The following is a 12,401-nucleotide window of genomic DNA, read 5'->3' as shown; positions in this document are numbered from 1 at the left end:
TTTGAGAACAAGCAGTTACCCATATACCCATATAGCAGTTGGGTATCTTTTGATAAGTTGAGACAATGGCATTGTGACCCTGTGGTTGCATAAGTTGAATTTGATCCTGGAAAATTCTAGTATTAGTGTTAATATGATCATATTTACCATCAAGGCTGGTGAGCTCTAGGGGGCATTATTTATATTGTATGCATACATATATGACTTTTCTTCACCACTGTTCATTCTGAGTTCCATCTATGTGTATATCCTAATTGCTTCTGTGCATTGCTTCTGTGCACTCCTGTATTCCACAGGCGGTTTTGCCCATGGAGGAGGGAATTTCTGGTCTCCATTCCATACCCTTTACCCCAAAGTACCCTCATGTCAATCTCTGAAAAGCTTTCCCAAGGAAAAGTTTCCCCAGAGCCCCATGCATGTCCTTGTTCCTCAGGCTGTAGATGAAAGGGTTCATCATGGGTGTGACCACAGCATACATCACTGTGGCCACTGAGTCCTTCATGGAGTAGGTGTGGAGGGGCTGCAGATACACCATACAAAGTGTCCCATAGAAGAGGGAGACCACAGCCAGATGGGAAGCACAGGTAGAGAAGGCCTTGTACTTCCTAGACGTGGAGGGTATTCGGAAGATGGCTCTGACAATCCAGATATAGGACACAACCATGAACCCAAAGGGGGTGAGGAAGACAAAGCAGCCGGTGGCAATCAGCATTATGTGATTGACTTGGGTGTTGGAACACGCGAGCCTCAGCAGGACATACATCTCACAGAAGATGTAGTGGATCTTTTGGGACCCACAGAAGGTCACCCTGGTCATGAGGAGGGTGTGAACAAGGCCATAGAGGACAGAGAAGAACCAACACAAGGCCAGGAGCAAAATACAGAGGCTAGGATTCATGGCTGTGGTGTAGTGGAGCGGGCGGCAGATGGCAACATAGCGATCATAGGCCATTGCAGCCAGGATGAGGTTGTCCAGAGCCACCAAGGAGACCAGGAAGTAGAGCTGGGTCAGGCATCCTGCATAGGAGATGGCTTTGTCCTGGGACTGAAGGTTCACCAGCATCTTGGGGATTGTGTTGGTAACAAAGAAGAGATCCGTGAGAGAGAGGTTGGCCAAGAAAAAGTACATGGGGGTGTGCAGGTGGGAGTCAGAGCCAATGGCCAGGATGATGAGCACATTTCCCACTACGGTGACCAGGTACATGGACAGGAACATCCAAAACAGGATTCGCTGCTGCTCAGGATCCTCCGAGAGTCCAACAAGCAGGAACTCAGAGGTCCCAGTCTGGTTGTCTCCATCCATTTACCCAAGGATCTGCCACAACGACAGCAAGGAATGTTCACCAAGTCCTTCATGGATTATCCCCAATTGAATAAGGGCATTCGTATAAGCGAAATCAAGTTTCCTTAGTGTTAACAATATCTTAAACTAGACCTTATGAACTAGACTAAGCAGCAAAGTATTAACATACCCCAAAACAACATGGGTAGTTTTTGTGCAGTTTTTTGGTATTTCAGTAACTTTTAATGTGGCACCCTCGATATTGTATGAATTGTGCTTCTGTTTTATTTGAAATCCTACTATTTTACCATGCTTGTGGAAGTGTTTAAAGATGGCAGAATGTCTCTAAATATCATAGTGTGGCATAAGTTTTAAAACTGTATCTTAAATAGGTGTATGCATTCTAAGATATTGCACCATTGGAGGAAGAAGGGAAAGTCAGCACAGTGGAAAGGAGAAGGGAAGATTATCAGTATTCCCTGACACAAGAATCTAGCTGGGAAATCCAAGACAGGCAATTGAAACACTATTAGAAATAAAAAGGAATTCCCTAAAGTGGACAGTAATAGAATAAACAAGCGCAAACTAAAAGCATCCCCAGTAAGTCATAGCACGCAACAGTTAAGGCTGTGCTGTCAGAAACCCCAAACCCAAGCACGAGCTGGGCCACTTATGAGCTGTGAAACCTGAGCTTCTTGAGACCCACGTTTCTTCATAAGGAAATTTTTCTTGGAGTGAGGATGGAGTTAAATAATAATGTACTTTCCCCAAAGAGCTGGCATGCTGTGGGAACTCAATATATATCACCTATGACTATGTTATAGGGAGAAAGACGAGGCTTTCTACTCCTGTAAAGAGTCACAGTCTCAGAAACTCACAGACATAGTTCTGCCCTCTCCTATGGGGTCACTGCGAGTTGGAACTAACTCAATGGTAGTGAGTCTGTTGCTTTGTTTTTCCTGTGACACGAATAATGACCAGTAAGAACCAGGTTGAAATATAATGGGAAAGAATCCCATCCACATATATTATTAACAAACTAATGTCTGCCTCAAGATGTTGGCAAGCATTAGGCAGGACTTTCAATCTTCCAATGGGGCATACAATAGAAGTTCTATATATGGATAGACATACCAGAACGTGAGATAGAAAGGTAAAATGCTACCAAGAGATTTGCCTTCCTGCATTAACCTAAGATTTATTTAACCTGCTCAAAGTGAAAATTCTAATGAGGTTTTTGAGAAATGAAACAAGTTGAACTTCATAATGAAAATAAGCTAGGGAAACCATGAAAAAGAGAGCAATAAAGGGACAATTGTTCTGCTAAAGATCAAGGTCCTTCAGAGAGCATAGTACTAGTGTTTGAATGGATGTCCAGCAGCCCTGAGTAGAAATTTCAGACACAAAGCCAAGTACAGGTGGGATTGAGTGGATTGCTCTCATAGCATTTAAAATCAGTAGGCAAAGGCTACCTTCTTCAATAAATGATATTGCAGAGCTATCTAATTATTTGGCAACAAAGGAAATTTGATAACATTCCTCATCTTACCAAAAATATTTCAAGTCCTTAAGATTAAAACAATGTGTCATGTCCCCTTTCCTAGGGAAAACCTAAAGTATTTGTAATAAAAATCTAAACTAGAAAAAGGAAGAAAGGTAAATCAATTACATTGAATTTCATCATGTAGCAATTGATAACTATTGTTCACATTCTGGCATCTTTTCACTTGAGACCCAGAAGACCAAAAAGCCAGTCCTGTCAAGTGCTGGGAAACAAGTGTGTGTGAAGGGCCTGAGGTGGGAACGATGTTGTAGTGGCTATGGAACTACCTAGTGATCGGTATGGTTGGTGTGTGGGGCCCTTCTGCTTCAGTGTTGAACAAAATTGGCTGTTAACCCCAAGATAAGTGGCTGGAACCCGCCCAGTGGCTCAATGGGAAAATTATATCCCCACTTATTTTAGGAAAATTTTCTTTCATTCCTTACTTTATTTCTCTTATATTCTTGAAATTCATTGTGTAATATGGGAAACATTTTCTATTCACTCTTAGGCAGCTCATAATAAATTCTAATCTGCCTCTTTGAAAATAAACATATCAATAATTTGAACAAATTCAATATTCTACAAGGTCATCCTTCAAATATTCAGGCAAATGATTCGCTTACATTTTTTTTGCCGTTTGAAGGTCCCCCCCCCGCCAACAGTTTCATTGGCACATAATTTACATATCATACAATTGAATATTTCTATCATATCAAGGGGAATTGTATATTCAGCACCACATCTATCTTAGAGAATTTTTAATTCACGATCTCAGTGTTAGGGGAGTATTGTATCTATTCAAATGCATTGATCTGCTATCAAGAAAACTTTCTTTAGGTGAAAATAAGATCACAAAAATTTAAAATAATGGTGTAGGTGATCAGCTTCCAGGATGACAGCATCAGAAGCCTCCCAGGAATACCAATAAAAATATAATTTAAAAGATCAAATATTTCAAAGCCTCTAGTAATGATGTTAAGGGAAAATCATAAATAGATATTCAAAAAGTGGATGAAAATTGAGTAAGAAGGGAGCGGATCCATGGCATATGAATCATTTGTGCCTTTCCTCCCCTATGCCAGCTCATGGAGGGGGACTCCACTACAGACTGCTCTAGCCAAGAACACGGGAATCCCTCTCTCCTAGCTCCCAGCTGGAAGAATTTCGTTAGGGAGGAGCAGAACTTCAGAATTTCTCATCCTACCCCCAGCCACCTGTGAGGCAAGCTAAGTTCGAGGAAGGTACAGTCAACAGTTGGAGTGTCCTTCTTCTGTGCCTTGGTGTGGAATACCAACAACCTGAGTCCCAATTACCCTTGTCCCTTGTGAGGTGATGTTCTACTCTAGGGCAGGCAATTCGAAGGGACCCTAAGCTTCCCTCCATCTCCATAAAGTGCTCAACTTCTGGGGTAAGGACATCACTTTGAAAACTGCAGAATTCTAGAATGACGGGAGGACTTTGTATACTACCTGTAAACACGAATGGGTTGGAATGTATGAAGAGTTTCCAAAGTATGTAACCATGTAATAGAGATAACATCAAAGAGAAGGGAGGCAAGAAAGAACAAGTGAGGCAGAGCCCCCAGGTCTGACCCCAGAGCTTACCCGGACGACCTGTGTTGCTTTCAGAGTTCAGCCTCCACCCTTCTCCTGCATCTCCCGTGAAAATCCAGGCAGGACATAAAGGCCCCTAACGTGTGATTTTCTGAATAGGTTTAAGGACTTTCATCTGGAACAGGATGAAGGTAGGAATCAGGTGAATTGGGGCATAAAAAGAGAGGGATGGCAAAGCCCATGGGTGGGCAATCTGAGGATTAGGGAATCTGATGGAGGTGGGAGATCTGAGCACTGAGGCTTAGATCTCAAGTTCACGAAGGAAGAGACTGAACCAGGGACCACCCCAGGCCTATTATCACCTTAGGAAAGGCCTCAGGGAGACAATCCCAAGACAGTTTCTTGAGGTGCGCATGGATAATTGCCCCAAGGTCATTATCTACAAGCAAAGGCCTTGGGAAAGGACTATTGTTTACATGGATTAACCAACTCCTCATGGGTTAACCATCTTGAAAGTGTCCTAAGATTAAAGTTGAGCCAGAAATAAAACTAACTTCACACGAACTGCAGCTTGGCTTTGAGTGATTGAGAAAAAGAATCCCTAGTCCTAAACCTGGAATAGGGTGAGTCCAGATTATTGCTAGTGACCCCAAATACTAAGGGAAAGCAATAGAAAGTCATACTTGTAGAAAATAACATCATCCTCGATTTAACATTATTTATCTGAATAGTAATTTCAAACACATCGTTCAGCACCAAACCAAAGATTCGTCAGGGAGCTGGATCTGTGAGTCTGTAAATCTGTTGTCCTGGCTCTTCTCGTCCCTCTTCTAGTTTTTCTTCTTCCTCAGTGTGTTCGTTGTTGTTGCTGTTCTTACTTTGGCATTTCCATCTAAATTTCAAAATAGGCTCTTCAGTTTAATAAAAAAAAGGCATCCTGAAATTTTGATTTGGATTAAAGTGAAACTGTAGAATAATTTGGGGTAGAATGAGCAATTTTGCCACAGTGCATACACTGGCCTAGTCTCCCTGCAGAGGCCCGGGGCTGGGTCTGATTGAGTGCTCATATGTAACTAAACAGTTGAAGCAACACTCAATGGAAGCAGTAAATGCTAAACAAAAACATTGAAGATAGAAAAGATTCTGTAAGTCCGCCCATGACTGGAACTGCATGCTGAGGCCGGAGTGTTGTCCCATGGGCTGCACCACGAGTCTGGGTGCCTGATGAAGTGGGCGGGACACATGGCAAGCTAGTGAAAGCTGCTACAGTCCATCTGCTGCTACAGCTACACTGCCCTGTTGCTTGGAATCACGGACCATTGTGATCACACGAGGCCTTATTGCTATGTCTAGGTAGTTTAAGTCATATGTAGAGATAGACAAACACCTTCTACCAGACCAGAAAATATAAGGAAGAAAGGATATGCATGATCTAGTACCCTAGATATATCATCTCCATCAAGTCATTTCATTGTATTATTCAAATTTTCTGCACTCCTACTACTTTTTAGCTGCATATTTTATCAGTTATTGTAGGAAGTGAATGAAAGATTCCCACTATGACTCAAAATAACTTTCCCTAAATGAAACAGGGATAAATCATTGCGATTCTCTGTTCCTGGTGCTATATTTCTGAGGCAGTAAAGAAAAACACAGTTCAATAGTTTATCAGTCTTTCAGAAGGCAGGTGTGTTAGGAGTTAAAATAATGAAACCAGACAAGGAAGAGATCTTGTGGGCTGAGGTGGTCAGAGAAGCTTCCCTGGTGGGGCCGCATCATGAACTTGTTACCCTTGTTGTCTGTCTCCCCACCTGAAGGTTGGCTAGTCATAAAAATGCCCGTGCCTTAGAATCCCTAGGAATTTTGTCCCAGGGAGTTTCTGGGTAATTACTTTATTACTAACGAGTTTCTTCAAGACCTAAGTTCCTGGGTTGAGGAAATAGGAGAGGACTTCAGAAAGTTCATGGAAAAATGGAATTAAAAGATAATGGAACTTTCTTTTAAAAGGTAACAGAATTGCAATGGGAAAGTGCAATGAAAAGATAACGGATAATGGAACTTGCTGAAGATCTTGTGCATTTGGGGTTTATTGGAATATCTGGGGAAAGTGAGCAGGCAGTATTCGAAGGAGGATGTAACAGGAGGAGCTCTCTACAGCAAGTGGAAGGAAAGCAAGAAGAAAACTGGGGAGAAGCAGTGTCAAGGTCAAGAGAGGTGACTGTTTCACGAAGGAGGGAGTGATCAATAGTGTCCATCCACTTTAGAGACATGGGTGCCATCAATACCTTTGTTGGGGTAGTTTCAATGGAGTGATGGGTACAAAATCTAATCAGCCTAAAATCACATTCATTCACCAGTTTACAATATACTACATGCCCTAGAGATAAATTTTTGTGTTATCTGTGGATCTTAAGATGCATTATTTTCTGCATAAAGGCAATAGAATCACAACATGACAAAAGGGAATGAAACTATTATATCAGAGTTCTTGGGCTTGCTCATTGATCCAGATCAACAGATCCCTTTCTTTTTATTTTATCAAAAGAGCATTTTATTGGGGGCTCTTACAACTCATCACAATCCATACATCAATTGTATTAAGCACATTTGTACATATGTTGCCTTCATTCTTTTCTAGACATTTACTTTCTATTGAGCCCTTGGTACCAGTGCCTCTTTATCCCCCCACCCTCGTGACCCCTTGATAAATTATAAATTATTATTATTTTCATATCTTACACTGACCTCTGTCTCCCTTCCCCCACAGTTTCTGTTGTTCATCCCCCTGGAAGGGTGTGTGTGTGTGTGATTTTGTAACGATCATTGCAATTGGTTCCCCTTCCTCCCCTCCTCTCCCCACCTTTTCTCTAACCTTCTGGTATTCTGTTCCTGGATTACATGTGTCGTGAGCTCTTATCGCTTACCTGTTACGTGTGCACATGCTCTGAAGTGAAACTCTGCAGTGAAAGACAGCACCGTGTGTGTGGGGGGGGGGGAGGGAGGGAGGGAGAGAGAGAGAGAGAGGGAGAGAGAGAGAGAGAGAGAGAGAGAGAGAGAGAGAGAGAGAGAGAGAGAGAGAGAGAGAGAGAGAGAGAGAGAGAGATGATAGCGAGAGAGGGGGCAGGAGGCCTTAAGAAACCAGAGGAATATTGTGTTTCATCCAAGCTTTACTGTGCCTTGCTTGACTCATCTCTTCCCTGTGACCCCTCTGTGAGGGGATGTCCCATTGTCTACAGATGGGCTTGGGTCTCTGCTCTGACAGCAGGCCCTTTTCTATGCCCTTTCCTTGGTCCTGTAATGTACTACTGTCCTGGGGACCCTCCTCCTCATTGTCCTAATTTGCCAGGATTCCCGCCCACCTGCACCCTGCATTAGCTTCTCAGTAACTGGCTCTTTGTTGGCTTTTTCTTCTCCTCTGTCATAATGTCCAAACAGTTGCATAACATGCAGAGACAAGTCATATCTAGTATTTTTGCTGGTTTCATAGTTCAGATGTGTTTTCATGATTTTTAAGTTTGGGAGAGATCTGACTATTTATGTGGCCATCTGATTATTCAATCAGCTTTCACTACTCTTGCTGTCATCGAGTCAGTGCTGACTCATAGTCACCCTCTCTGGGTTTCTGAGATGTAACTGTTTACAGGAATAAAAACCCAGTCTTTCTCCCTTGGAGATGCTGGTGGTTTCAAACTACCAATCATGCAGATCACAGCCCAACATGTAACCACTACATGACCAGGGCTCCTACACCAGTTCCCAAATGGCTCGCTCTGCTGACGCTGTCCAGGGTGCTGACCATTTCTCATGCCAACATGCACACCTGGCTCATGTCAGTCTATCCTTTTGTACTGACAATGTGATCCCACTTAAAAAAAAAAAAGCAATTTTATTGGGGGATCTTACAGTTTCTATAGCAATCAATCCATGCATAGATTGTATCAAATGAATTTGTACATATGTTGCCATCATCATTTTCAAAACGTTTTCTTTCTACTTGGGCCCTTAATATCAGCTCCTCTTCCCCTCCTTCCCCACCCTCCCACCCTCGTGAATCCTTGATAAATTATAACTTATTTTTCATATTTTAACAGTCGCTGTTTCCCTTCACCCATGTTTCTGTTGTTTATCCCCTAGGTGGAGTGTGTATGTGTGTGTGTTAAATGTCGATTATTGTGATTGATGCCCCATTTTCCCCTTTTCTCCTGCCATCTTCCCTCTATCCTCATGATATCACTACTCCCATTATTGTTCCTGAGGGGTTTATCTGTCCTGGATTCTGTGTGTCAAGGGCTCTTACCTGTACCAGTGTGCATGCTCTATGTTCTTGTCTAGCCAGATTTGTAAGGTAGAACTCGAGTCATGATAGTTGGGGGAGGAAGCATTAAAGAACTAGAGGAATGTTGTATTTCGTTGATGCTATACTGCACCCTGACGGACCAATTTCTTCCTTGTGACCCTTCTATAAGGGAATGTCCAATTGTCTATAGATGGCCTTTGGGTCTCCACTCCGGCTCCATCATTCACATCGATATAATTGTTTGTTTTGAGCCTTCTGGTGCCTGATACCTGATTCCGCTGACACCTCATGATCACACAGGCTGGTGTGCTTCTCCCATGTGGACTTCATTGCTTCCCTGATAGATGGCCGCTTGTTTAACTTCAAGCCTTTAAGACTTCAGATGCTATATCTTTTAATGGCTGGGCACCATCAGCTTTCTTCACCACCTTTGCTTGTGCACCGATTTTGTCTTCAGCGATGGAGCTAGGAACATAAGCATCACTGAATGCCAGGTTAGCAGAACAAAGTGTTCTTGCATTGAGGGAGTACTTGAATAGAGACCTAATGCCCATCTACTACCTTAATACTTAATATTTAAATATATGTACATAGACCTATATTCTTATCATTATATATTAACACATTTACATATGTACATGACTATATTTATACCTCTGTAAGTGTTTTTTGCCTCCTAGTTATTTCCTCTATTTTCTTTTACTTTTCTCCTGTCATGTTCGACCTTCATTCAGCTCTAATTCCTCTCGAGTACATTGCATTTGATCAAACCCAACCAGGTCCTCTACTCCTTCCTTGCCATTGATTTTAGATCTCTTGTTGTTCCCTTGTCCCTGGATTTGTTGGCTCCCCTCTCCCCACCCCCCACCCCCTAAGTCCCCATGTCTCCCAGGAGCCCTTGTCCCCGTTGTTTTCTCCTCGGGATTGTTTTTCCTGCCTATCTAATATAGACATAGGTGGGGCCGGGGAGCAAATAAGCAAAATAAAAGAGTCTATAAATAGACTTTTTTTTTAATAGACTGACCCTTATGAATGTTTTCCAATCAGGTCTGGTGTTGTGCCAAGTCTTAGCCACTGATTCCAAAGTCTATTTTTGGGATTCGTTGGAGACTCTGTTGCGTTGCTCCCCTTGTTGCGCTGTTGTGCTCCTTTCGTGTTTTGCCCCGGGGTGGGGACCCCCCACTTTTCTTGTGCCATGTCAACTTTATTGAAACTGCTTGTTCTGACACTACAGTCAAGAACTGGTGATACTTCTGATGGGTGGACTCATTCATGCCATTCAATTTCTACTCATCATAATGTCTTGTGCAAGGCCTGTCTCCTCCATATTCAAGGGCCCTTCTGCTGGTGGCATCCACAAGTCTTTCTCCACCTATAGCTCTCATCTGTCACTGCGTCTCTTTTCAATGGGACAGCTATTGCTCTCTACTTATGCCCATCAACCACAACTAAGGAGACTCGTGGCTCTGATGTACACTGTGGTGACCCCCATTGATGAGCCCCTTTATTTGCACCCTGGAGAACAGAGGCATGAAGGGAGCCCTGGGAGGAGTCTTTTGTAAAAAGAGAACTTCTTTCATTCTAAAATAGTGATGATTGTGATTTTTATCACTGTGTAATCTCATAGGTAAAGTAATGTTGGCAATGAAATAGTCCTCTAAGTTTATGGATTTTTGTAATTTGAAAAGCTACCAAATCTTTTGCTCAAATAAAACCTTACACTCAAGGCTAATATGGAAAAGTACTAACAGCAGAGCTGTTTTAAGTGGTGTTGTGGGTAAGAAATTATACTGCTTAGCACCCTTTGATTCCCCTTCCCAGTAGATTTGAAGTTTGAAAAGAAGATTTAAATATATTTGTGCCAACCCTTGTTATCCATATAAGTTCAGGAGTTATATATTTAAAACACCATCAAAATCATTGTCCCTTCCCTGCTTAAGCCTCTCAATGCCACTCCCAAATGAAGAAAGAGGAACACACAAACTTTCTGTCTCAAAGAGCAGACAGACTCTTGGTGTGTTCTGTGCTCTATGTATCCTACTCTTCATGGTTGAATTAAAGCATCTCTTACTTCTTTCTCTTCAGACATATGTTTGCACCATATGTTTGCCTTCAGTTTTGTATTATTTTAAAGATTCAGGTCAAAACAACCCATCTTTAAAAGAGAGGCGACCAGGGAATGTGGTGGGAACAGGGAGCAGGGAGGGATGGAAGGGGGACAAACAAAAAGGAGGGTTTAACACGAAATAATACATAAAAATAAGGAATAAAATAAATATTGCTTAAGGAAAAAAAACACCTCCTGTTTCTTCATCTCTTAGATCTGAATATTGGTCAGAGTGGCTAAAAAATGAGGGAAAGTAAAACTGAAAGGGACTTGGAGTCTTTTTAAAAAACAGTTTTATTAGGGGTTCATACAACTCTTATCACAATCCATACATACATCAATTGTGTAAAGCACATTTGTACATTCATTGCCCTCATCATTCTCAAAACATTTGCTCTCAATGTAAGCCCCTGGCATCACCTCCTCATTTTCCCCTCCCTTCCTGCTCACCCCTCCCTCATGAGCCCTTGATAATTTATAAATTATTTTTGTCATATCTTGCCCTGTCTGACAACTCCCTTCACCCACTTTTCTGTTGTCCGTCCCCCAGGGAGGAGGTCACATGTAGATCCTTGTCATCGGTTCCCCCTTTCCAACCTATCCTCCCTTTACCCTCCCAGTATCGCCACTCACACCACTGGTCCTGAAGGGATCATCTGCCCTGGATTCCCTGTTTCCGGTTCTTATCTGTACCAGTGTACATACTCTGGTCTAGCCAGACTTGCAAGGTACAATTGGGATCATGATAGTAGGGGGTGGGGAGGGGTAGGAATCATTTAGGAACCAGAGGGAAGTTGTATTTTTCACTGTTGCTCCATTGCACCCTGACTGGCTTGTCTCCTCCCCGATACCCTTCTGTAATGGGATGTCCAGTGGCCTACAAATGGGCTTTGGGTCTCTACTCCACACTCCCTCTCTCATTCACTATGCTAACATATTTTGTTCTGATGGTGCCTGATCCCTGATCCCTTCTATACCTTGTGATTGCACAGGCTGGTGTGCTTCTTCCATGTGGGTTTTGTTGCTTCTGAGCTAGATGGCCGCTTGTTTAGCTTCAAGTCTTTAAGACCCCAGATGTTATATCTTTTGATAGCCAGGCACCATCAGCTTTCTTCACCACATTTTCTTATTCACCCGCTTTGTCTTCAGTGATTGTGTCGAGAAAGCGAGCATCACAGAATGCCAATTTAATAGAAGAAAGTATTGCATTGAGGGAGTGCTTGAGTGGAGGCCCATTGTGCTTCTGCTACCTTAATCCTAAACCTGTAAATATATGCACATAGATCTATTTCCCTATACTCATATATAAATATATTTACATATATACATGCCTTTATCTAGACCTCTATAAATGCCCCTTTCCTCCCAGCTCTTTCCTCTCTTTCCTTTGACATTCCTCCCATCCCACTATCATGCTCAGTCCCCACCTGGGTTTCAGCATCTCCTCTTGATTACATTACCTTTGATCATGCCCTACCAGGCCTCCCACACCCTCCTTACCACTGATTTGGATCACTTGCTGTTCCCTTGTCCCTGGGTTTGTTAACATCACTACCTTTCCTCCCATCTCCCTTTCTCCTATGTCCCCCTGTAACTGTCGGTCCTGTTGTTTTCCCCTC

General features: G+C 42.6%; 1 protein-coding gene across 1 annotated transcript; it reads right to left on the bottom strand.

Moving 5' to 3' along the window:
• Positions 1–361: 361 nt before the first annotated feature.
• LOC142458181 (olfactory receptor 1D2) lies at positions 362–1,336 on the bottom strand. Its single transcript, XM_075559233.1, has one exon. The coding sequence runs from the start codon at positions 1,301–1,303 to the stop codon at positions 362–364; it is 942 nt and encodes a 313-aa protein (XP_075415348.1). The 5' UTR covers positions 1,304–1,336.
• Positions 1,337–12,401: the final 11,065 nt, after the last annotated feature.

Source organism: Tenrec ecaudatus, chromosome 10 (genome assembly GCF_050624435.1).
Source record: "Tenrec ecaudatus isolate mTenEca1 chromosome 10, mTenEca1.hap1, whole genome shotgun sequence".
NCBI classification, from domain to species: domain Eukaryota; kingdom Metazoa; phylum Chordata; class Mammalia; order Afrosoricida; family Tenrecidae; genus Tenrec; species Tenrec ecaudatus.
Note: the sequence above shows the minus strand (reverse complement) of the source record. Positions and strands in the feature narration are given on the sequence as shown.

Excerpts from the sequence above, each read along its gene's own strand:
- LOC142458181 (XM_075559233.1), bottom strand. The coding sequence starts at position 1,303 with ATGGATGGAGACAACCAGACTGGGACCTCTGAGTTCCTGCTTGTTGGA.